This window comes from Siphateles boraxobius, unplaced genomic scaffold (genome assembly GCF_051911475.1).
Source record: "Siphateles boraxobius isolate OS27281-9 unplaced genomic scaffold, OSU_SipBor_1 26, whole genome shotgun sequence".
NCBI classification, from domain to species: domain Eukaryota; kingdom Metazoa; phylum Chordata; class Actinopteri; order Cypriniformes; family Leuciscidae; genus Siphateles; species Siphateles boraxobius.
In genome coordinates this window covers 8467501-8494621 of record NW_027508876.1, presented here as the reverse complement: position 1 = coordinate 8494621, position 27121 = coordinate 8467501, and the positions used below count along the sequence as shown (strand labels likewise).

The 27121-nt window shown below is 42.7% G+C and overlaps 1 protein-coding gene across 1 annotated transcript in view; it reads left to right on the top strand.

Moving 5' to 3' along the window:
* Nucleotides 1-27121, top strand: part of ofcc1 (orofacial cleft 1 candidate 1) — a 161946-nt gene that overhangs the window by 14286 nt on the left and 120539 nt on the right. The window contains exons 3-7 of the mRNA XM_077244348.1: nt 1820-1886; nt 2238-2372; nt 23274-23378; nt 24090-24179; nt 26781-26959. Of these exons, the coding sequence (XP_077100463.1) occupies nt 1820-1886; nt 2238-2372; nt 23274-23378; nt 24090-24179; nt 26781-26959 (576 nt within the window). The remainder of the gene's footprint in view (nt 1-1819; nt 1887-2237; nt 2373-23273; nt 23379-24089; nt 24180-26780; nt 26960-27121) is intronic.

Sequence of the window (27121 nt, the reverse complement as noted above, 5' to 3'; positions counted from 1 at the left end):
GCAAAGTCATGGATGTTCATGTGTACATGTGCAAAAATTCATCAGGGAAAAAAAGAGGAATACGACAATGCTGGTGTGACAACTTCTGAAAGTAATTAAAGAGATTTGTTACTGGGAGATAATTGAAATCCACCAGTGTGCTGGACGGATAATATGAAATGTTGAATTGGTAAGGATAATTACGTGTCATTCTGCTTTTGGCAAAATCATTATTTGCTTATTTCTCAAGTGGTGGCCCAATTATCACTTGTAAATTTCCTTGCGGGACATTCTCCAAAACGTAAAACAATAAAATAAAATAAAAATCCAACAATAAAGTTTCAGTCATGCTATAATACATTTTTTTTTTAAAAAGGAGGATGAAAAGATACTTAATTGACACATTTAAAATATCTGGTCAGTCTCACCATCTTCCTGTTGGAGAAATTGATTTGAAGACAGTAGGGGAAAAAGCAAATGGTTTTTAAATAAGTTACAATTAGATTAGCATTAATCTCGGCGGTGCAAATGAATGTGTGGCTTTAGGGCTTGTTGGATGTTAAAGCAGATTTCTAAACTCTGCTCCAGATTGGAGTGTGTCCTGCTCAACTTTAATTGCTCTGTCATGTAAGATGAAAAACATTTCCCACTTAAACTGCTGTCTTTATGATGATGTTTTATGTTTTGATTATTTGTACGCTCTGTTCATATGTTTTGCAGTGTTTATCGCTGTAATCTGTGCCACTGAGGGCTCATTTACATATTTAAGATTTAAGTACTGCAGTCACAGATCTCGGATTTCATGAAAAAAATATTAAAACTAATTCAATAAAGAATAAAAAAGACTATTATTATTATTATTATTATTATTATTATTATTATTATTATTATTATTATTATTATTATTATTATTATTTCCTGTCCTGTAATTTTTTAGACAGGCTTTTAGGCTTTTTAGCTACATTTTAACCGCAACACATGTATAAAAACGCAAACAATGCATGGCAGTAAACAATTTAATCCAGTGCGCAGTTATTGTATTGACTTGACTCAAAAGCTACAATAAAAATATGATGATGGAATTCACAGAAAGGGTGTACTGGAATACAACAGATTAAATAGTCAGATATAAAAGAGATAAAAAAAAAATGTTAATACAAAAAGTAAAAAAGGAAGTTTTGTTGTTTACATTCATTACATAAATGTTGTACTTGTAGAAACAATTTGTAAAAGTAAAAGTATGAGCAATATTTAAGAGACTGCCTCCTACAAATATTTCCGTACACAAATTTAATTTTAATGTTCTGCCTTTTTTTATATATTACTGCATACCATGTTCAAGTTTCAGGTTTCAATTTTCAAGTTTCTGGTAAGCAGTGTGAGAAACCTGGTTTATGTTTTTAATTTGGTACGAGGGCTCTCATCCTATTTTATTCCTTGTTTGTTTGAGCCTTTATGCTGCTTGCAATGTGTTTATGATGATTTGCATATTCATATGCAAGGCAAACCTCCAACATTTAGTGTGCCTAAAAATGCATCTTTTCTTTGGAGGAGAAAACGTTGTTTTTCCCGGGTTGGGGTGGGATTTTTTGTGAGGGTGGGGGTTGGACATTGTAAGTATTTTAATGTGACCTTCATCAGGCATTCATGTCAACTTATCTATTTATGATTCCAGTTTCTTCCACTCTGTTGTTCAATTAGCGCTTGACCCCTTTAGCGGCGTTGTAAATTAAATGACATTTCCGTGTCGTCCCATATTTAAAATACTGCGTTAGTTGCGGATCAGAAATGATGATCTTCATTCTGCAGCTAATTTATTCATTTAACAATTTCCCTCCAGAAGTTGCAGCAGAAGGCTGTGGAGCAACCTGAGCAGAAGAAATCCAAGTCTGCTGAATTTCTGATGGGTGAGTCCCGCGTGATGAGTTATTGCTCATAATTTGTGTAAGGATTAATTAACTAATTACAGACAAATGGCTCTGGGCTAAATTTTGCTCTTGCTTGTCAGGGCGCAATTTGTAATTATTTTAATCATTTCTTCTTCTTCTTCTCCTTCATCTTCTTCATCTTTCTCTCTTTCCCTCTTTTATACACACCCTTCCTCTTCGTGATTTGGGTTTAATTTTAACCTCATTGTGTTTCTGTGTCATTTTAAGAGGGAGGGATTTTTCGTTTGTGATTAAATGTGCTGTGGAATAATGTGCCACTCTGACCTTCTCTTTTTTATTTTCATATGCGCTCTGTCTTTCTGTCCTCAGCAGAAAGAAGCTTGATGGAAGGCGCCGTGAATCCTGCATTTCAGGAGGACTCGGAGGAAGAGAGTGAGATCAGAGGTGGCGTAAACGATAGCACGCTTGTAGCTCGGCGACATCAGGCCACAGATACGGCACGAGGTGAAACTTCTCGCTCTCCCACCCTCTGTAACACAGGCACGGCCTTACATTCCACTATAGCCTGTCCCAACAGGTATCTGTGTAGCATAGGTGCATCTACAGATGTTGCAGCAGCGGATTTGACCAAAAAAAGTGTACGTGCTAGATCTGCATGAGATGATATCATGTTTTAAACGCGCTGTTCATCATCTAAAATAATCCAGTTTAGACCTAGATCGGGAACATGCGCTCTCCTGTCATAGCAGGTTATGAATCAGATGTCTGGTTTAAAAGTGTATAATTGTTCAAATACTTTCTTGTAACCTTGTTTATTGTTCAACATCAACATCAAGTAAGCCATTGGTAGATTGTCTTCTGAATGGAGATGAGAAATGTGCTTGAAAACATTAGATTTCATTTGGTGACACTAGTGGTGCAGAATTACACACTTCAGCTTTAATACTGATCATCATTAAAGAGCAAATGGACATTTTGTGAAAGTGAAAGAGAGCTTGTCTTTTGTTCAGCTCAAAATATATGTATGAATGAAAAGTTAAAATGTAAGTGCATGTAAGCAATAGACATCAAGAAAATATATGTATTGCTATAATTTATATTTGGAGACTGGGTGTAAGTGTTAAGATAGCCTAACATACATTACAGGCACATTTTCTCAGAGGAGGCAAGGGAGGCATTGTCTCCTCAAAAAAAAAGAGAAAATAATTGATATTCCAAAAATAAAACAATGCAAATATTACAAAATGTGACATTAAAAAGTGTGTAAGTAACACTGTCCAACTGTCCACTGTGGTCAACAACAGCAGGTAAAGTTACAGCGAGAGTCCGCGTCTCTCATGCCTCCCCTGGGCCCATTGAGTTTTAAAGTACCCCTATTATGCTATTTTTAGATTTCCATTACAAGAGAGTAGATGTTAATACTTCATGCTGATTTGTACTCGGCTTTCGCCAAGATAAGCATCAACTAAGACATAGCTTTACAGTAACCTATGCTTCTCCATCAATTTATGCTTCTTTCTATATGCTGATGTAAATCTCCTTCTGTCTAGTGTTAACACGTGTCAGCACACACAACGGCTGCAACCACAGTGCCGTCCCCCCATGACAACCGTCTGGATTGAGCTGAGTAGGGGACATCCCTAGGGTCTTCAAGTGGGCACCTTCCGTCCTCAGTGTTTCATCGACTAGTCCACGACACCTCAAGAGGGCTCGACAGTGACTCTGGCGTCCCAGAGTCACCCCCCTCCGTCCCCCACTCAACTCAGTCCAGCTTACTGACCTCTACATCCCTCCTGCTGCTGAGACCTAACCACAATCTCACAATCTCTCCGCAACCCAACCATATGCGCCAACCCGTTTGACTAAAGCTGTCGAGCCCCACTGGTGCGTTAATATGCAGTTTCAGTGGCAACGGTTCCGTATGGCATACCACCTACCGCAAAACACAATATCTGCCCAACCACCCGTCATTCACGCAATATCACAGGGACGTAATGACTGTAAATACTATACAACCTGTACAAATAAACCAACAGACTCTTCGAGTTTTCAAGAATTCTACGAAACCGTAGCATGGCGGCCTGTACACAGCCAGCTAGAATCTTTCCGTCTCAACCACAGCCAGTTGCTGCTCCTTTCTGCTGCTTCAAATAAGTTCTTTACTGTGCTATGCAACTCTTGGCCACTGAATCCGACGTCTCTGAGGAACCGGGTTGTTGAGTGTGCCACAAAACCTCGACAACCCACTTCCACTGGATAAACCTGGACTCTCCATCCTCGCTGTTCTGCTTCAGTGACCAGATGAGCATACCGCAGTTTATTTCCTCTCATATGCCTCATCTACCGCATCCTCCCATGGCACTGTTAACTCTATCAGTTGAACGATGCGTGCTGATCCAGACCACAAAACAATATCTGGTCGTAGGTTAGTGGTGGCCATCTCAGGTGGAAAAATAAGCCGTTGATCAAGATCAGCCAGCATCTTCCAGTCCCTAGCAGCTTCAAGTTGTCCTGGGCGAGAATTGGTGTTGGCACCTTTTCTTTGTGGTTGCTCGCCTGGGCGGAGGAATATTGTCTTCTGCGTGTAATGTTTTGCTAGAACAGGCGGCAACTTATTGGTCATACTACACTTGCCTTCCAATGCTAAAGCCAAACATCGCAATACTTGGACATGGCGCCAAGTAAACCGACCTTGGCTAAGAGCCACCTTACATCCTGTAAAAATGTGCATTAATGTGGCAGGTGATGAACACAAAGGACAAGAGGGATCCTCTCCTACCCAGAGGTTTAGGTTCTGCGGTGATGGGAGAACATCATATGTTGACCTAATAAGGAAACTGATCCTACTCTCTTCCATTGACCAAAGGTCTTGCCGGCCCATTTTGCCTTGTTCCACACTCTCCCATCTCATCCACTCTCCCTGCTTGGCCTGGGAAATGGCCTTTATACATCTCATCCTCTCCTCCTGCTTTCGCACCTCGTTGACTACCAGCTTCCTCCTTTGAGCTGGGCCTGCTTTGTGCCATTTAGGAGGAGCTAAACTGAACCCAAAACCCCCTCTTCCATGCTCTACCTGTCCCACGATATCCCCAATTTGAAGGTCAGCCTTTGCCTCTACTACAGATTTCTTTGTTGACCACTTTCTACCAGTTTTTACCACAGGGGCTGCCACCCTTACACATTTGTCGCGTGACTCTGCTAAAGTCATTTCCAGTCTGACCTTGGCACACTTAAACTCCTCGGTTAAAGCAGAGACTGGCAGCTGCAATACTCCTTTACTATAAAGTCCCACTCTGCTAAGGCAGCATGGAACTCCCAACCATTTCCTGATGTATGAACTTATAAACGCTTCCAGCTTATCCACTGTTGTCAAAGAAACCTCGTACACAGTCAGTGGCCACAGCAACCTTGGCAGTAGACCAAACTGAAAGTACAAGAGTTTTAGTTTGCCTGGTAGAGCACAGCTGTTTATGCTCTTCAACCCTTCCACTGCTTGTTCTAACGTCTATCTTCGTGCATAACTTCCTAATGTTGTTTTGGAGTCTCCTACAACAGGTTAACATGCATCAAAGGTCAAAAATTGCTTCATTTTCTCATAATATAATTTGCACATCACCACATTTTCAATGATTCTCAAACGACTCGTCAGATGAATCCATCTCTCTAAATCCCTACTTTCTGCAAGCTATTCTGCCCTGATTGGCCAGACAGCTCAGTCTGTGGTGATTGGTCTACCGCGTACAGCGCACGTGTCGAAAACAAAAACAGCCATTGCCCTAACAACGTCTGTTCTGTGTGTCCTGAGGCTTCCTACACCGTAAACTAAACACCCGTAACAAACGATGATGTCAATTTTACCATATCAGTTCCGAGCGCGGGTCCGATGATGAAACATTGGAAGATCTAGTCATTCAACCCGAACCTCCATTGCAACGACTCGAGCAGGACGTTTCTCAGTCTTACGCTACTCAGTTTGAGGTACATTATTAGATGTTGCAACTGTAATTCCTCACCATCAGCATTAACAAGTGCATGTCCATCAAAAAAACAATTATTTTACTTGTACTTATTTATTTACTTTGTATTTTTCTAATTTATTGCAGTGAATGTGGAAACTGTATCAATAGCCGAGCTCTAGCGTGAATGACTGATGTAACATAAACTTTGGTAAAACAAATCTTGCTCCATGCTTAATCTTTCCTCAAAGTAGTGAGGATGATGACAGACAATCTGCAGTAATAGACACAGTTTTAGGTAATAGCGGCCTACAGCTAGACAGTAATAACGTGAGTTAACCAGTTAGCAGGAAACCTGCATAATATAAAACCTAAAACTAAGTATTTTGTACACCATCTTTCAAGAGCAAGCGGTTTGCGAATCCTGCATTGAACTCCGAGATTTGAAAAAGCAGTTGTCAATAAAATAAAGAGAGCACAGCAAAAGTTTAGGATTATACTGCTGTGGTATCGTGATAAAGATGAATTTTAACCACTGATTCTTCACATGCTCGTCTTTGGGCAGTGTAAAAAAACTGGCTTTACATTCACATTATAGAGCACAGCGTCTTCTGGACATGATGTTATCCAGAATCCACAGGATCACAGGATCAGCTGCTGGTTTGAGGGGCTTCAAGTTTTCCCTGGTGTCTGGGCAATAAGTGGGTGGACAATATGTTAATGTTTCGTCTTGACATCACAACGAAGCGGCTTTTGACTCATTTGAAAGACGATTATTTTCATTGACTTACTTTTGAAAGACAATAACTTTATATACAGTACACTTTCAGATTTAAAACTTTGCAGGATGTTTTCATTCACTTAGAGCTATGTTACACTACATGAAAGGTCATTTTCAAAAATCAAAACATAATTTTGAGTCTATTTCAAAGAATGTTGTGGTCAATGGTATCAAATGCAGCACTAAGATCGATTAACATTAATAGAGAGATACAACCAAGATCGGATGATACGAGCAAATCATATGTAACTCTAATGAGAGCAGTCTCAGTGCTATGATACGGCTAATTCTTGACTGGAAATCCTTGCAGATACCATTTCTTTCTAAAAAGGAACATAGTTGTGAGGATACTGCTTTTTCTAGTATCTTTGACAAAAAGGGTATATTTGAGATCGGACTGTAATTGACTAATTCTCTAGGATCAAGTTGTGTTTTTTTAATAAGAGGTTTAATAATAGCCGGCTTAAAAGTTTTCGGTACATATCCTAGAATTAATGAATTATATTAAGAAGAGGATCTGTGACCTGGAATCATTTCTTTCAGTAGCTTAGTCGATATATGGTCTAACATACATGTTGTTGATTTGGATGATTTAACGAGTTTAGACAATTCTTCCTCTCCTATTGCAAGGAATGAATGAAATTTTTCCTCATGGACACAATGCACTGCCTGATGCGATACTGTAGTAGTTTCATAGTTATAATTTTATCTCTAATATTATCAATCTTGTAAGTAAAGAAGTTCATAAAGTCATTACTGCTATGCTCTTTGGAAACTTCAGAAATATAAGCTTTACTTCTTGTTAATTTAGCCACTGTGTCAAATAAATACCGAGGTTTGTTTTTGTATTATTATTAAAGCAATCTTTATTGGCATAAGTGATAGTTCTTACATATTTGTAACATGGAGTTGGCTTTGCAACCTTGGCTAAATGGCGTATACACAAGACTAGATAATGATCTGAGATGTTATCGCTCTGCTGCAGAATTTCAACACCATTAAGATTGATTCCATGTGACAATATTAGATCTAAAGTATTATTATGACATTGAGTGCCTCCTGACACATGTTGTCTAACTCCAAAATAGTTCAGAATGTCTCTAAATGCCAATCCCAATGCGCCTTTTTCGTTATCTACATGTATATTAAAATCACCAACAATTAGGACTTGATCTGCAGCCACTACTAACTCAGATAAAAGTCTGTGTGATGCCCTGGTGACCTGTATACAGTAGCCAGCACAAACGTCAAGCGCGATGTAGTAATGTAAGCTAATTTTAGCGATAACGATTTAGATAAAAGGTAGCAATGTCAGATTAATGTGATAGGCAATTTTAGACAATATCTAATACACTGAACAAAATTATAAACAAAACACTTTTGTATTTTGCCCCCATTTTTAAAGAGCTGAACTCAAAGATCTAATACTTTTTCTATGTACACAAAAGGCCTATTTCTCTCAAATATCGTTTACAAATCTGACTGCCTCTCTGTATTAGTGAGCACTTCTCCTTTGCTGAGATAATCCATCCACCTCACAGGTGTGGCATATCAAGATGCTGATTAGACAGCATGATTATTGCACAGGTGTGACTTAGGCTGGCCACAAAAAAAGGCCACTCTAAAATGTGCAGTTTTACTGTATTGGTGGGGTCCGGGGGGTCTGAAAACCAGTCAGAATCTGGTGTGACCACCATTTGCCATCATTTGCCTCACACATTGCAACACAAACCCCCTTCGCATAGAGTTGATCAGGTTGTTGATTGTGGCCTGTGGAATCTTGGTCTACTCTTCTTCAATGGCTGTGCGAAGTTGCTGGATATTGGCAGGACCTGAAACACGCTGTCGTATACGCCGATCCAGGTATCCCAAACATGCTCAATGGGTGATATATCCGGTGAGTATGCTGACCATGCATGAACTGGGATGTTTTCAGCTTCCAGGAATTGTGTACAGATCCTTGCAACATAGGGCCGTGCATTATCATATTGCAAACTTGAGGTGATAGTCATGGATGAATGCCACAACAATGGGCCTCAGGATGTTGTCACGGTATCTCTGTCAGCATTTGCCCACTCAAGTCGGTTACGGCGACGGACTGCAGTCAGGTCGAGACCTCGATGAGGACGATGAGCATGCAGATGAGCTTCCCTGAGACGGTTTCTGACAGTTTTTGCAGAATTTTTTTGGTTATGCAAACTAATTGTTGCAGCAGCTGTCCGGGTGGCTGGCCTCAGGCGATCTTGGAGGCTGGTGTGGTTAAATGTGGTCTGCGGTTGTGAGGCCGGCTGGATGTACTGCCAAATTCTCTGAAACGCCTTTGGAGACGGTTTATGGTAGAGAAATGAACATTCAATTCACGGGCAACAGCTCTGCTGGACATTCCTGTAGTCAGCATGCCAGTTTGCACGCTTCCTCAAAACTTGCGACATCTGTGGCATTATGCTGTGTGATACAACTGCACATCTTCCGGGGCGCTGCTCTGCTGCTGACCCAGTGGTTCACTTGTTTGTTGTTTGTTTTGTTTTTATATTGTTTTTGATTTTGCTCAGTTTTTATATATAGTTATTTTTATTAACTCAACATGAAGCCTCGCTGTTTTATGGTTTGGATAGCGGCATGTATGGCTACATTTTTGATCGCGGCTGGCTCAGGAGTGTATATAAATGGCGTCCTTGTCTACACCGGGGAGGAACTCTTACTACTTCTATCCCGGTCTCGTCCCTGCTGGCTACAGGTGAATTTACCAGAGGATTGTAAAGGATTGATTAAGAATCCCAGGGCAAAATAATGCAAATGCCCATTTAAGAAGAAACAAGGATCGAGAGGTGGGATACGTCAAAGGCTCAAACGGAGAGGCCTTAAACCTCCCTTACCGGTAATCACCTTTTCTAATGTACACTACCTAAAGAATAAAATGGATGAATTGGCAGTGAAAGTCAAGTATTACAGTGACTTTAGGTAAAGTCACTTGTTGTGTTTCACAGAGACTTGGTTGAAGGAAGATTTTCAGGATATCAGGACATATGAAAGCCGCAAATAAAATAATGGACAGTTTTAATAACACTTGCTCCTCTGACCAACCAATTTTAATTCTCTGAGATATTAACTCCTGTGATTTATCGGGATATTTGCCTACACTTCATCCAGAATTGCCCCACTCGATCTATGCGCACCCTGGACAAATGCTTCAGCAATATAGCAGATGGCTATAATTTGAATATATCCAAATAGATCTTAAAACTTGCATCAAAGAGAAAAAAGCTGCTTTTTTAAAAGGTGATAATGAACTGTTTAGAGAAAAAAGAAATGAATTTAGAAGTCAAATTAAGAAAGAACCAACATTTATATATGAGTAGTGCAAAACAGGTGGGAGGGTCTAAATACTATGATGGGGAGAGAAACAAGAAAACCAGTGTATTCTTCACAAGGTGTATCTTTTGCAGAAAATCTGAATGTCTTTTTAGTAGGTTTGATGGTGGAACGTGTTATATTGATTGTGATAGAATATGCCTTAACATTCCTACATATGAGCCTTTTATACTTATGAAATTGCGGCTAGTCTTGCTTGTATTAAGCCAAAAAGAGCACCTGGTCCAGATGGATTAAAGGGTAGAGTGCTAAAGGATTGTGCCTTTCAATTGACTGGTGTTTTTACACAACTGTTCCAGCTCCTGTTAAATAATAAGATGGTTCATTGTTCATGGAAATTATCAAATATTGTTACGATACTGAAAATATCATCCTACATCTATTTTTGATAAATGTATAGAAAGAGTGTTAACTAAGACTGATGTTAATAAATATTTAGACCTGTAACAGTTTGAAATAGACCCAAACGCGAAAGCAGGCTAATGATTTATTGAAAAGAAAGAAGATAAATGCAACAAAGGCTGTCTGCCGATCACAGGTAGTCTTGATGAACACAGAACAGGTAAACAATCTCCAGACAGAAACCAGGCAGGATGATGGATGCAGGTAAGCAGTCAGGGAGAACTCACAGGAATAGGCAAGCGCAGAGTCCACCAGGCAGTTACCGCAGCACAGAGAATCAGACTTGACACAGGATAGCCGGGGCAGAAGCTCATCTGACATATGCGTACACACAGGACAGGAAACAGTAGCAATACTCAAGCGTCAGTAACAGACATGAACAAACAATAAACCGACAAGAGGGAAAGAGAACATGAGGTCTAAATAGCCAGAAAATCAGGGCAAGGGGAAACAGGTGTGAGAAGAGCAGGAGTAAACGCTGATTGAGAATGGGTTCAGCTGTGCAAGAGCACACGTAAGAGAGAGAGAGAGAAACAAGCAGAGGAATAAAACTAGACTCCTGACAGTACCCCCTCCCTAACGGGCGCCCCCGAGGAGGACTGACGGGAGCGGAGGAAATCGTCGATAAGCGAGCGGTCCAGCACATCCCTTCCCGGTACCCAGCTTCTCTCCTCCTCCTCCGTAACGAAGTCCAGGGCAATATGGGACCAAGGCCGGGAGGGAATAGAGAGAGGGCGAAGCAGACCATCGGGGAGCGAATTACTGGACTTCTGCTGGGCACAGACAGAACATGACGCAACAAATCGGCGTACCTCCCGTTCCATGGCAGGCCACCAGAATCGCTGGCGGACAGCTGCCAAAGTACGACCCACCCCCGGATGAGCGACCAGTTTAGATGAATGACCCCAACGAAGGACGGCCGGACGAGCGTACTTGGTGACAAATAGCTTCCCCTCAGGACACCCACGGGGAACGACAGTGTGAGAAAGAGCCTTTCGCACCAGCTGTTCCACCCCCCAGGTGACGGACCCAACCACACATCCCTCAGGTAGGATGGTCTCGGTGGTGGGACGGCCCTCAGAGGAGGAGAACTGGCGAGAAAGAGCGTCAGGCTTAATGTTCTTTGACCCGGGACGGTAAGAGATACTGAAATTGAAACGCCCAAAAAAAAGAGCCCAGCGAGCCTGTCTAGAGTTAAGCCTCTTGGCGGAGCGGATATACTCAAGATTACGGTGATCAGTCCAGACTATAAACGGACAGGAGGATCCCTCCAACCAATGGCGCCACTCCTCCAGGGCCAGTCGAATAGCTAGAAGCTCCCGGTTACCCACATCATAATTACATTCGGCAGACGAGAGTCGATGCGAGTAAAATGCGCATGGGTGAACCTTCTGATCAAGAGCAGAGCGCTGCGAGAGAACCGCTCCCACCCCGACGTCAGACGCGTCCACCTCAACGATAAACTGATTCTTAGGATCAGGCGAAATCAGAATGGGAGCGGATGTGAACAAACATTTAAGACGCTCAAAAGCACATTGGGCAGCCTCGGACCAGACAAAACGACACTTTGCGGATGTGAGCGCAGTCAAAGGGGCGGCAACCTGACTGAAATTTCTAATAAAACGGCGATAAAAGTTTGCAAACCCCAAAAACCGCTGAAGCGCCGAGCGGGACTCAGGAACAGGCCAGTCAGTGACCGCCTGAACCTTGGAGGGGTCCATGCTTATGCCCTCCGCAGACACGACCGAACCAAGGAAAGTAACTGACTGGAGGTGAAACGCGCATTTCTCGGCCTTAACATAGAGGCGATTCTCTAATAACCGCTGTAATACGCGACGCACATGTTGGGTGTGTACCTGGAGAGATGGGGAGAAAATGAGAATATCATCCAGGTACACGAAGACGAAAATGTTGAGCATGTCTCTTAATACATCGTTTACGAGCGCTTGAAAAACGGCTGGGGCGTTTACCAGCCCGAACGGTAAAACCCGATATTCAAAGTGCCCCAACGGAGTATTAAACGCCGTCTTCCACTCATCCCCCTCCTTGATGCGCACTAAGTGGTACGCGTTGCGAAGATCTAACTTCGTGAAAATCTTTGCCCCCTGCAGGATCTCAAAGGCTGTTGACATCAATGGTAAAGGATACCGGTTCTTAATGGTGATGTCATTCAGCCCACGATAATCGATGCAGGGGCGCAAAGAGCCGTCTTTCTTTGTCACGAAGAAAAATCCCGCACCGGCAGGGGAGGAGGAAGGGACGATGGTACCGGCCATAAGTGAAGTATCAAGGTACTTCTCGAGCGCCTCACGTTCAGGAGCGGATAAAGAATACAAACGCCCGCGGGGAGGAGTGGTGCCAGGGAGGAGGTCGATACTACAATCATAAGGGCGATGGGGAGGGAGAGAAGCGGCCCGGGATCGAGTGAACACCGCTCGCAGATCGAGATACTCCTCTGGAACCCCAGATACATCAATAGACTCCTCCTGAAAAACAGACAAAGAAGAAACAGAGGGAACAGCAGAGACAAGACAATTGGTGTGACAAGACAAGCTCCAAGAAACAATAGAACTATCAGACCAGTTAACATGTGGATTGTGCTTAGTTAACCATGGATGTCCTAGGACAATGGGGGCCATAGGGGACTGAAAAACAAAAAAAGAAATCTTTTCTTGGTGGTTGCCAGACGTGGTGAGAATCACCAGGGCAGTAGCCAGGTGAATATTGGAAAGAACGCAACCATCCAGGACGAGGGCTGTGGGTGTATCCTTTAATTCATGAAGGGGCAAACCATGTTCAATAGCCCACCTCTCATCAACAAAATTTCCCTCCGCCCCGGAGTCAATAAGAGCAGAGCAGACAACATAACTGGTACCCCAGCGAAGGATGGCTGAAATCATGGAGCGGGAACTGAAGGATGGGGATAATGGGGTAGCGCTCGCCAATATTCCCCTAACTACTGGCGAGCTCTCTCTTTTACCGAACATGTGGCAGCAAAGTGACCCTTGCCATTACAGTAAAGGCACAACCTCTCTCGAATACGGCGCTGGCGTTCAGCAGAGGAGAGGTGTATTCTCCCTAGCTGCATTGGCTCAGATTCAGGGTGAGGTTCAGGTGACACAGTCTGAGTGAGTGGGGCTCCCCGGAATCCTGTGACGTCAGAACGAGCACGTCGGCGAAGGTCGAAACGGTTGTCTAAACGGATGGCTAATTCAACCAGCTCATCCAGACTGGAGGGAAATTCTCAAGCAAAAATATCGTCCTTAAGCTCATCATTCAAGCCCTCCAGAAAGCGTGCCGTGAGCGCAGCTTCATTCCATTCGCAGGTAGCAGATAAAGTCTTAAATTCAATGGCATAATCAGATGCGGAGCGTCTTCCTTGACGAAGCGCAGCCAACTGACGAGAGGCCTCGCGCCCGAAGACAGAACGGTCGAAAACCTTCAACATCTCCTCTTTGAATGAATTAAACTGGTCGCAGCAATCAGCTCCAGCCTCCCAGTCAGCCGTTCCCCATTCCCGGGCTCGACGAGTGAGAAGGGAAACCACATATGCAACCTTGGCGCGGTCGGAGGCATACGTGACAGGTTGAAGAGAGAATATCACTTCACACTGGGTGAGAAATGCACGGCACTCAGTAGGCTCACCAGAGTAGCAGGGAGGATTGTTAATACGAGGCTCGGAGGTGTGTCGCGACCCAGAAGAGAACTGGTCTTGACGCAGGTGATGAAGCTGACCAGTAAGATCCGACACCTGGGCAACGAGTGAATCCACGGCGTGCTTGGCGGCGGCTAATTCATCGGAATGTCTACCCAGCAATGCTCCCTGCAGTTCAACGGCTGAGCGGATGGTAATATCGTTCGCTGGGTCCGTCATGGTCGGTTTATTCTGTAACAGTTCGAAATAGACCCAAACGCGAAAGCAGGTTAATGATTTATTGAAAAGAAAGAAGATAAATGCAACAAAGGCTGTCTGCCGATCACAGGTAGTCTTGATGAACACAGAACAGGTAAACAATCTCCAGACATAAACCAGGCAGGATGATGGATGCAGGTAAGCAGTCAGGGAGAACTCACAGGAATAGGCAAGCGCAGAGTCCACCAGGCAGTTACCGCAGCACAGAGAATCAGACTTGACACAGGATAGCCGGGGCAGAAACTCATCTGACATATGCGTACACACAGGACAGGAAACAGTAGCAATACTCAAGCGTCAGTAACAGACATGAACAAACAATAAACCGACAAGAGGGAAAGAGAACATGAGGTCTAAATAGCCAGAAAATCAGGGCAATGGGAAACAGGTGTGAGAAGAGCAGGAGTAAACGCTGATTGAGAATGGGTTCAGCTGTGCGAGAGCACACGTAAGAGAGAGAGAGAGAAACAAGCAGAGGAATAAAACTAGACTCCTGACAAGACCCCTGCAGTTTGCTTATAAGAGAGCTAGGGGCACTGATGACGCCACTTTAACCCTATGCAATTAGTGTCCGAACATATTCAACAGACCACAAATTAAGCTAGAATTGTATTTATAGATTCTAGTTCAGCGTTTAATTCAATTAAGATAGATGTTCTTTTACAGAGATTACTTGATTTAGGGGTGAATGGTGGCCTCATCTGGTGGACTTTCTTTTAAATCGTCCACAAAGAGTTCTTGTTAAGTTTAAAAGTTTTAAAAACAATTGTTTTAAACACAGGAGTACCACAGGGAACTATATTATATCCTCTGTTATTCTCATTGTACATAAATGAATTTAAAATTAACGACACGTATTTTATTTTACTTTAATACGCTGATGATTTGGCACTTGTCGGCCTTTTGTACAAAGGTGTAACCGAAATAAATAAATTGTATCATAATTATATAAATTCCATGCAAAAATGGTGCAAATTTAGTGCACTTGAGATAAATTTGCATAACACTAAATAATTAGTGATTAGTGAAACAAATGTGAAATCTCTGAAAAATATCTCGGGTTACGACTGTAACCCTTGTTCCCTGAGAAGGGAACGAGACACTGCGTCGACTACGAAACTTTGGGGAACGCCATTAGCATAACACATCTGAAGTAGGAATGACACTAATCAAATCCTGATTGGTGTTGCGTCTTGACGTAACATGTGACAGCATACACGGAAGCTACAAAGGGACGCCGGCACACAACAGAGTTAGCTTCTGCGATGAAGCAAGTCGCTCCCAGGCAGGGGAAGGCGTGGCGGAGGGACACAGTCGTAACCCGAGACATTCCCTTTCGAGGGAACTCGAACTGTGTCGACTACGACACTTTGGGGAACGAGTACCAACTATGCCACAAAGAGCCCTGCCTGTCCCAGTGTGAAGCTGCGTACAGGCACACTTAGGACGAGAGCACTAGAGTGCCTGGCGTAGAAGAAATGTCCAGGCTATAGAATCTGATAAAAATATGAGGGGTGGCTCATCCTGCTGCATCGCACACTTCTTGGATCCGGGACCCTGAAAGGAGGGCTCTAGAGGACACCATGCCTCTGGTTGAATGAGCCCTCACGGCCAAAGGTGAAGGCAAGCTGCGCACCTTATAGGTCATAGTGATAGAACGACCCAGTTACTGATGGTCTGTTTGGATGCGAGAAGTCCCTTCTTGGGCGTTCCGAAGCACACCAGCAACTGGTCTGGCTTCGGCCATGAAGAAGACCTCTGGACATATATATTGAGAGCTCTGACAGGGCAGAGCAAATTAAGTCTTTCTTCATCCGCCCTCACGTGAGGTGGAGGATGAAAGCCTGCAGAACCGTAGGCCGTGCCACATTAGATGGCACTTTAGGCACATAGCCCGGCCTGGGATGCAAGATAGCCTTAATGTTGCCTGGAGCAAACTTCAGGCACCCATGAGATATAGAGAATGTCTGAAGGTCTCCTACTCTCCTCAGAGAAGTAATGGCTTATAAAAAAGCTACCTTGAGGGAAAGGTTCTTGCCTCAGCCGACTCTAGAGGTTCGAAAGGGTTCGACCAGCCCTTCGAGAACCACTGCCAGGTCCCATGTGGGAACTCTGGTACCAGCCCAGGTCTCATCCTCCGAGCCCCACAGAGGAAATGTACGACCAGCTGATGTCTCTCCAGAGGCCTATCCCCCAGAGGAGTGTGTAAAGCCGCAATGGCAGCCACGTACACCTTGAGTGTGGACAGGGTAAGACCAGCCGAGAGGCGATCTTCGAGGAGCTCCAGCACTGAAGCCAACCAGGCAGTTAAATGGGTCCACCTCACACTCTCTAGACCAAGTGGAAACACATTCCAATTTAGGCCTCAGTGGGATCTGTCAAGGCTGGCCAGCCAGGAGTGCTATGATGTTTGAAAACCATACCCGGGCCGGCCAATACAGGGCAACTAGAAGTAGACTGATCCCATCTCGACGGACCCTCTCCAGAACTCCTGGGAGCAGAGCGATCGGGGAAAAGCGTACATGTGTAGCCAGGTGAGAGAAAACCACAGTGGACAGTGGGACGTCCCTCGAGACGCGAACAAATCCACTTCTACTGGGTCGAACCTCTCATACATTGACTTCACCACCTTGGTGTGAAGCATTCATTCCCCGGGCCTCAGCCCCTGCCTCGACAGGATGTCTGCTCTGTGATTCTGTTCCCTGGGACGTGATAACAGCTTCCCCTGAGAACATGGGAGGATCTGATGCGCCAATCTAGATAGAGGGCGCAATCTCAGAACCCCCTGATGAATCAAGAAGGAAACCACCAACACATTGTCTGCATGGTGTACCCCTGAGGTCTGGGAGGAAGCTCCTTAGAGCCCTGCAATCCATGACTGCGCCCCAGCCCGTGAGGGAGGCGTATGCCGAAGCAGCTTTCCGGCGACATGACGCTCCCAGCACGAAGCCTTGGGACAGAAACCAAGCTTTTTTCCACATAGATAGGGAACGAAGGTATCTGATCATGCGGAATGGGTTCCCACTTGGGGAAACCCCTTGGTTTTCAACCACCACTGCACATTCACTGAAAACCAACGTGTCCTGAAGCGCACTTGACGCTAGATACAAACATTGATTTCCTGAGGGCTCCGCGCAGGAGCAATTCTTGCTCGTCCCTCCATGAGGGTATAGCCCTGCTATTTTCATCTCGTTTTTGATACCCTAAATCGGAGGACCGGCAGGGAAAAATCGAAAACGATTTTCGATGTGCAGAAGGAACACTGCATGGCCGCAAGCCTGTGGGGCAGACAGAGCAGCGTGCGTTCGCTGCTCATCATTTTAATTCCTCAGAATTAAATGCAGCCATAAACACTGGATAAGTGAAACACGGTCTGAATGGTAGGTTGAATTAAAATATCTAACTTCTTAAAGTCAGATATTATTTCATTATTTCCAGACAATACTGTTTTAATATGAGTTATACGGTCTCGTAATCTACACGCTGCCTCGGCAAAGGCAAGATTCGAGTCGTTACAATATATTTGGCTTTCATCCCTCAAGAAGAAAGTCAACAGGTGCAAGGCTAAAACATCTGACAGCGCACGGATATACGCGTCGAGATATTTCTCAATGAACAGCTGCCAGCACCCTCAGCAGCTGACTGTGAATGCCTCACACCCAAACAGTATTATTATTATTGCCTGTGTCCCTTTTATTGCAGACCCGTAATCTACACACTGCCTCGGCAAACGCGAGATTCGAGTCATTCACAATATATTTGGCTGTCATCTCTCGAGAAGAAAATCAATGGGCTGAAACACCCACAATCGCACCGCTGTGCGGGTCGAGATATTTCTCAATGAACACAGCCAGCACCCTCAGGAGCTGACTGTGCATGCCTCACACCCACACAGAATCTTTATTGCAGAGTAGACCCGTAATCTACGTGCTTCCTCGGCAAACGCGAAATCCGAGCACCTATAGATTCTATATTGTAATTCAGACCTTTAATCTACGCGCTGCCTCGACAACGCAAGATCCCAGTCACAGAATCTTTATTGCAGAGTAGACCCATAATCTACGCGCTGCCTCGGCAAACGCGAGATCCGAGCCACTATCTGTATTGCAATGCAGACCTTTAATTTACCCGCTGCCTTGACAACGCGAGATCTCAGTCACAGAATCTTTATTGCAGAGTAGACCCGTAATCTACGCGCTGCCTCGGCAAACACGAGATCCGAGCCACTATAGATTCTGTATTGCAATGCAGACCTTTAATCTATGTGCTGCCTCGACAACGCGGATCCCAGTCACAGAATCTTTATTTCAGAGTAGACCCGTAATCTACGTGCTGCCTCGGCAAACGCGAGATGCGAGCCACTAGATTCTATATTACATTGCAGACCTTTATTTAGGACAATTCTTGTGGGACAAACAACACCAAATAGGACAGACAGTTTGACACAGAGTGCTTGCTGAAGAGCAAAAAGCTAACTCGCCCTTTGTAGCTTCCATGTATGCCGTCACGTTACGTCATGACGCAACACCAATCAGGATTGGATTAGTTTCATTCATACTTCAGATGCGTTACTCTAAGGGCGTTCCCCAAAGTGTCGTAGTTGACGCAGTTCAAGTTCCCTCGAAAGGGAACTGCAGCCCTTGATACTCAATGGATACCAGGCAGAAATAGTCAACAGTTTTAAATACTTGGTAACATTCCTAGATAGTAACTTGAGTTTTGCTGGAAATGTGGATTATGTTTTTAAAAAGGCAATGCAGAGATTGCCTCTTATTCGGAGGCTCAAACACTTTGGCGTAAGCAAAAATATTTTAGAGTATTGTGTCTTTTAATATGACTATGTGGTATGGATTTCTTACTGTTAAATCAAAGCAGAAATTGTCTAGGGTGGTTAACGTAGCTAACGCAATTGTAGGTAAGACACAAAGACAACTGATTGAGATATTTTTATTAAAAGTTAAACAAAAAGCATGGGTTATTATAGAGGATTCTTCTCATCCCTTGCATTCTAAATTTCAGTTGTTACCATCAAGGAGACGGTTTAGACAACCTAGGGTGAGTAAAAATGTGCACCAGATGTCATTTGTGCCAACTGCCATTCGAATTTTAAATGCTAAAAAGATATGAATATGAGTAGAGGTGGATATGTAGGCTTTGCATAGGTACACAGGAATGGTATTGTTTTAATTTTTTTTAATATATATTTTTATGTTGTGTTGGTGTCCTTGTGTGTGGTGGATAGTGAAGCCAAAGACAAATTTCCTCTTGTGGACAAAAAAGGAATAAGTCAAGTCAAGTCAAGTCATCCTCATTTATATAGTATGACATACTGGAACGACACCGGATGCAATTGCAATAAACGCTTTATTGAAGAACAGATAGCAGAACGGTCAGAACAGACACACTGGGGTCGAGACGGCACAACACAGATGGAACAGTGGCGCAGGGACCCAGGTGAGCAGGTGGTGCAGTGCTGGTGATGTCCTCGGTGAAGGTGCTCGGTGATCCCGTGGTGAGTATCCGTGACTGCGTGTGCAACGAGTGCGTGTGCACTCAGCAACGACACGAAGAACAGGAACACACCGGAGACAACAATGATCTGACAACATGAGACACCAGTTACTGAACATATAAAGCCACATACAAAGTGAAACCAGCTGGCGCTGCTGATCAGAAGTGATCAGTGACCACGCCCACACTAAACACACACACACACGGCACACAAGACGAGAGAGAGAAAGTGAATTGATCAAACGTGACATATAGAGCTTTTAACAATGTAGATTGTTTCAAAGCAGCTTTACAGAGATACACATATAATTTAAGGTAACAGAGATTGGTTTAGTTTTATAGTGGTTCTTGAAAAATGTTTTTTCCAGCTAAAGTTAGTTTTAAACTAAACTAAACTATTTTAGAGTGGCCTTTTATTGTGGCCAGCCTAAGGGACACCTGTGCAATAATCATGCTGTCTAATCAGCATCTTGATATGCCACACCTGTGAGGTGGATGGATTATCTTTACAAAGGTGAAGTGCTCATTAACACAGATTTAGACAGATTTGTGAACAATATTTGAGAGAAATAGGCCTTTTGTGTACATAGAAAAAGTCTTGTTTCGGATGCTCTGGATCAGCGTATACGACAGCGTGTTCCAGGTCCTGCCAATATCCAGCAACTTCTCACAGCCATTGAAGAGGAGTAGACCAAAATTCCACAGGCCACAATCAACAACCTGATCAACTCTATGCGAAGGAGATGTGTTGCACTGTTTGAGGCAAATGGTGGTCACACCAGATACTGACTGGTTTCCGGTTATTATTTTGGAATACATAATGTTAAAGTCCCCCTATTGTCAATAATTGTATCCCTTAAAACTTATGATCTTTAATATTTAAACGTTTTTTTTTTTTTGCCTGCATGCGTATTCATGAATATGCTAATTAGCCCCGCCTCCTCTCACGTCAGCTCACAGATTCAAATGCAAATGCACAAATGTTGAACAACTCAGAACATCAGTGGAGAAAGGCATATAGCTCATTATAACATCGTACTATACATCATACACCCGCTATATTGCAAAATCTACCCGATTTTTCTTATCAGCAAAAAAATATACCTGGATAAGCACATTGGCGTGATTGGTTACAAGGTAGTTTGTGACGTCGGAAACAAGGAGAAAATACTCAACAATGATGTTGACTTAATTTGCACATAGTTTGTCTTAAAGCACATTAAAAACACCACATTGATATATACACAACATTAAAACTTGATTTCCACCACAGGGGGACTCGAAATAAAACTGTGTTGACTTTGCCTCCTCATTTTGAAACAGCACTGCACACCACTGATACATTAATAATAATTATTTTAAAAAAAAACAGATATTTGTGGTTATTGCAGTTTCTGTACTTCAACATGAGAGTTACTTACAATGAGATAACTTTTTCTTAGTTTTTTCTCATTTACTATTTGTTATATCACTAATAACAGAGATTTAATATAGAATACGTACAACTGAAACCACAAAATAGGCAACGGAGCAAGTAAATAAACAAAAAAACAGAAGAAGAGAAAGTTGGACTGGAGTTTAAATTTCAGACGGCTCCCGTCTTTGTGTGTGTTGTGAAAGCTCACAGAGCACTGGAATGAGCATAGGGTGTTTTAGCTGGCAGGCATATTCCTGCATGTAAATAATTCAAATGATTATCAAATTCAAGCTGAGATCAAACCTTAGCTTTTGCCTATGCATAATTTCTAAAGTAAAACCGCTGTGTTCAATTCCTTTGATAAATACTACATCAACGTTCATTTCACACTGCAAAAGAAAAAAAGAAAAGAAAGAAAGGACAGATTTTTTTGTCCTAAGAGAAGCTGTCTTTTGGCTGTTTTTGTAAATTCTGTCAGCATGTAGTTGAGAATGTATTTACTTACATGTACGAAAATGGCCTGATTTCCCCACCCTAAATCTATAAGCAGTCTCCCTAACAGATCAGTGTTATTCTAGCAGCATCAAACTGCATTGCAGCTCTGTATTATTGATAGTGTGCATGAAGAAAAGAGGAGAGTTTGATTAAAAATGAGAAACACTGGAAGATGGCCAGGTCATGTAGTTAAATCAAAGATAGCTATAATTCAAAGACATAATTTCAAAGACCGCCAACGTTATGCAAATATGAATGTTCAGCCCCTTCCAACAAAAACAGATATTGAAGCCAAACTGTGTTTACCGTGGAAAGTGCTTTACTTCAAGACTCAAGTCACTTTAATTTATTTGATGGGTGAATGTCAATCAAATGGGGCGTTTACACTGACAACGTTTAAATCGCTTGAGGTCAATCTGTATCAGGCGGGGGATCATTGTGTGCACTCCCATTGGTAGATGCAGCCCCACATCGCTGCTCATTTGCATGAAGTCAACACAACTTTGTTGCATTGCCAAAGGTCGCTTTTGCTCATGACGCCAGAAACTGAGACAGTATGAGTAGGAGGATATACTTTTAGATAAATTGATTAGAGAAATTGCAACTCTCACTATGGCTGTAGAAGGAGTAAAATGTCCCAGTTTGGGGTTTAAAGATCCCGTTGTCTTTTTGGTTGAAGGTAGTAACAATGTTCATTGGCAGGATCAGACTGTAAAATACAGGTTTAGCATGATTTCCAAATGTATTTATTTTTTAATTTATTCCATTTTTTTAAGTCAAATATATTACTGATTTTATTCCTGACTTGAAATACTTGACAGCTCTCATTGAAAAATAATTATTTCAGGTCGCTTTTTAGTTAGCCACCATCAGTTCTGCTAATTTGTGGTATAACTGAAATTCTAAGCATATCAGCTCTTTTATAGTTGAGTTTGCTCGGATACATTTTTCACAGCTTTTCGAGCCAATTTCAATATGCCAAACTTGTGTTTGAGATATGTAGGTGTTGAGTAGTGAAGAGCAGAGAGCAGTAACTGTTTAACAGGAATAACCCTCTAGCTGCTGGATTTCTATAAAACTGGTAAGACGCTTTGATGCCCAAAGGTCAGCAATTGCTAATAAGAAGTCAATGGGATACAGCGTTTGCTTTGTCGCCCCTTCTCTCACTTTCTCTCCCTCTTTCTCTGACCGGTGACCCCGGAGCAGTGTTAGGGTATTGTCTTTGAAATTCAGGGCTTTACTTATACACATTTCTTATTAGTTCTTTTGAACACAGGTAACATATGGCAGGTTGTGTTTAAAAGATTGCCTGCTCTGACCTTTCCTAGCATGCTAATTAGGCCCCTGAGCAGCGTCAGGCCCTCTTGAGCGCAGCTCAGGGAAACGTGACCGAGCCTTATCAGGTAGCCTGTGCCAGCCGGCGAGAGCGGTGTGGACTTTCAAAATTAACATTTTCACATCATGTGCTTCTAATAATCACTAACTTCACCCAGCCCACCAACCATAAGCCCCCCTCACTTTCTCTTTTCTCTCTTTTGCCCGCCTGGACTTTCCACAGGAAATGAAGGTGCCCAAAATTACTTTGACCCCTCGTCGGCGGTGGAGGGTGACCCAAGGCGGTGCAGGATGACCTGGGTTGGAGGCAGAGATGAGCTGGAATTAAGTATGCCATTTTTTTTTTCGTAATAGGCCGTCTCAGTTCATTAAAACGGGGTGAGCGAGATCACTCACAGCCTGTCAGAGTGTTGGGCGGGCCGGTCTATGTAAATACTTTTACCAATGGGCCACAAGATTGAGCGGTTCTGTGACTGTCATTGCCGAAGGTCACCTGTCATTGGTCAGTTCCATTTCCGATCCCCATGCTTTCCTTAACTTCCTTTAAATGAAGGGGGTTCCTTCCAATATCGCTATGTGCACCTCAGCGCGTCTATTAAAAGCGTGCTCTGGGGAGCAAAGTCATATGCATGTTATAATGAAACATGGCTATTAACAGAAAAGCCATTTTGAATATATCTGTTGGACATCGCCATCCTGTAATATTCCACAATCCTCACAAACCTACAAACCTTTGATAATGACACTCCAGAGGTGGGGACACCTTCAAATGATATTTTGCATAAATTTCATTGCTGTCGAACGACTTACATTGGACTTACTAGCACGTTATTATTAGCTCTGAGCTATAATCATTTAATGTAAATGAAGGTCAGGAATTAGTGTCAGTTGTTGGAAATTCATGCCATATGTTCCTTTGTGTTACATTTGGACTTTGCAATCCATGCGAAATCAGTCAGTGAGAGGTGTTTGAGAGCACAGCAATAAAATGTACCATCCGTCAGCTGAAATTTTATTCAAATATGATTTTTCTTCTCAGAGTTTATGAATGAAGATGAGAGGAACCTTTATGAGAAACTTTCCGAAATGTTTCAGGAAGAAGACGCCTCCACTGTCATAGATTTACCAGGTAAAGATTTTTGGAATTTTTGGAAAGAAAAAACACAATGTCTTAAATATCTCAATTGTTTCTCCCAGCCATCAATGGGATCATAATAGAAACTTTGCTCTTGAGAAACTAGTCTCAAAAATCTCTCTTCTAAGAGATTTTTTCTTATCATTAGGCATTTTAGGAGACACCTCTGAAACAAAGTATATGCTTAAATGAAATATAAATCATATGAACTTTGAAAGAGCCTCCACTGAGCAGTATAATTTTTTACTGGGCTGAACTTATATCAAGGCTCTGTTCTGTGTAGACAGACATCATGTGAATGTTGTGTAAATAAATTACACCGGCCAGGTTTATTGATTCTCTTCTATTTAAATTTATTATGAGACGTTTGTGATTTTACATGTAGGATGTTGTTACCCAGCAGGATGCTTTTGTTGTAATTCCCCCAAAAAGCATTGAGCTCTCAGGTAGGCACTAAGCTCAACTTCCTGTGCGAGAGCCATTGTTGTGTGTGACTCCAGTGTTTGTCCCATTAGCAGAGGGTCGGATTAAGACTCTCTCCCAAGAAGAGTGTCAGGCTTATGCTGCTTTTGTCTTGGTGTAAAATGCTCTCAGTGGATCGGTTGAGGTACCGCACAGCAGTTGTAATTGGTTTGCCAGACCGTCATTGGGTTTAGGCCTCATGGTACACACGAATACGGTGTTAGCTGTCTAACACTCAACTGGATTGTTGTGGATTTAGCTGGAGTATCTAGATTAGCCTCTTCACTTTTGTCTTAGAATGCTCATAAAATCCTTCAAAGAAACAGAAGGAAAGAGGATACAGGATTAACACACAAACAGTAGAAGGAGGAGGACGATCATGGGTTGCATCCATACATCCATGAAGCTTTAACACAGTCACAATAGACTTGAGACATTTGCCTGCAAGCCTTCTTCACCGCCACCTCCTGTAGTCCAAAGTCTGCTAATTCTCTAAATATCTCCACACTTCTAACACTTAAAGGGGTTTGAAGCATCATTAGCAGAATGGGCACAGTCCAGTATGCAATGAGTAAAACTCTGAGGGAACCCATTTGGCACTTCAAATATTCTTTCCAGTGGCAGACAAAACATCATGAGCCCTATCATACACCCGACGCAATGCAGCACCAGGTGTGACGCAAGTGTTTTTTGCTAGTTTCAGCCCAACACAGTTATCATTTTCACGTCCTGCTCGACGTTGTTTAAAAAACAGATGCATTTGCACCCATTTGTGTGCCCATGGGCTTGCTGGTCTGAAAACGAGGTGTGTTCAGGCACATTGTTGGCGTGTTGCTATTTTGAGGCAACTGAAATAGACAGAAATAGACAGTGAACATTCACATTGACCAACTGAAACCTGATCTAAAGTCAATGGCGCAATATTTTTTTTTTGTTATTTATAGAGCGTGTTAGTAATGTGTGCCTATAGGCAGGTCCACAACATGTGTACACTTTGTCCTGTAGATGGTTTTCTCGCACGCTTTAACCTCGCGCATGAGCAGATCCATTTCCATGTTTGCAAGTGGAAAAAATTAACACTAGAGAAGCATTGTAAATAGCTAATATGCCCTGGCGCGAGCGTAACTGACTTTTAAAGGGAATGGGAGATGAGACTCTGAGTGGTTTATTGCATGTTACACCCACAACACACCGACTACTCTTTAAGAGAATAGAGACAACCCTTTTAGACCATGCGCCGGGTATGCCAACCATTTTCCCTGTCGTTAAACAAGCAAAACTGGATTCGGAAGTGGATTCGGACTAAGTTCACTCGCGCCATGCGCTTTAGAACATGCGTTTAGATTGTTAGAATAGGGCCCCTAACTCAGTGTGACCAACTTTTGAGGTTCTCTGTTCCAAAACCTTGATAGCCGCCTTGCTGTCTACTTCTGAATTTGGAACACTCCAAATAGTATTTAAACAAAAAATAGAGCTCCTCCTTTAGAGCAGTTGATTTCATAAGAGTTGAATGTTAGCAAGTTGTAATAATATGCTAAGAGTAATAATATACAACAAACACAAATATTGGACTATATTAAAGTAAATTTTTATTTGGACTGAATTTAACTATTCGTATCAATTATTTTTGGTATTGAATAAATTATATTTATATCCAGCATCATGCTGCTTCTGCCATCTTGGATAAATGCTTTCACTGAGCCTGCCATAATGTATTATGAGATTGCCTTATGCATGCTGTGCTGCCTTAGAATTGGGCCAAAAGAAGGTATCTATCTTTTTGAACATCCATCACATCAGCAGAGTGCCTGTGATTGCCTTAAAATGCTGTCTAGGTAGGCAGCCCACTAGGTTTTTTAACACAGCTAATATGTATCTTTGCACTTGATCCAGGTGTTTCCCCATTTGTGTGTTGTGTAGCACTGTGAAGCTAGTGCAATCACATTAGGGCTTCATTAGCACTACTCTGTTTGATTAACTCACTGGTTTAATTAAATTGTGCTTCTGTGTAATTTGGTTCAGATGAGGAATTTGTCTAAACCTCTGAGCGGGGCTTAACATCGCTATCATTGACTCTTCAGATTTGAGTTTGACGTGTCTATGATGTATAACCATAGTGCATGTGTATGGTAGGTATGGTGGTGTCTGAGCGTGTTGAGGATGTTGAACCAGTGGCTGAGGATGGATTGAGGGATCGACGAAGGACTGAGCTGCTGGAGAGGAGAGCGGAGGTCATCCCTCAGTATGTGGAGCAGCTCAGAGAGCGTGTGCAGAAAGACATGATCCAAGTGAGCAAACCCGTGCTGGAACAGGTCAGTTATATATAAGCCCATAAGCCTCTATTGGTCAGAATGATCTGTGCTCTGAAGTTGCTCATGTCACAGCCGGACTTATTACACCCAGTCTACAGTCTGTCTGCAAATTGCGCGAGATGACACAACAAACTTTTTGTTTTATTAAATAAGCTATCAGGG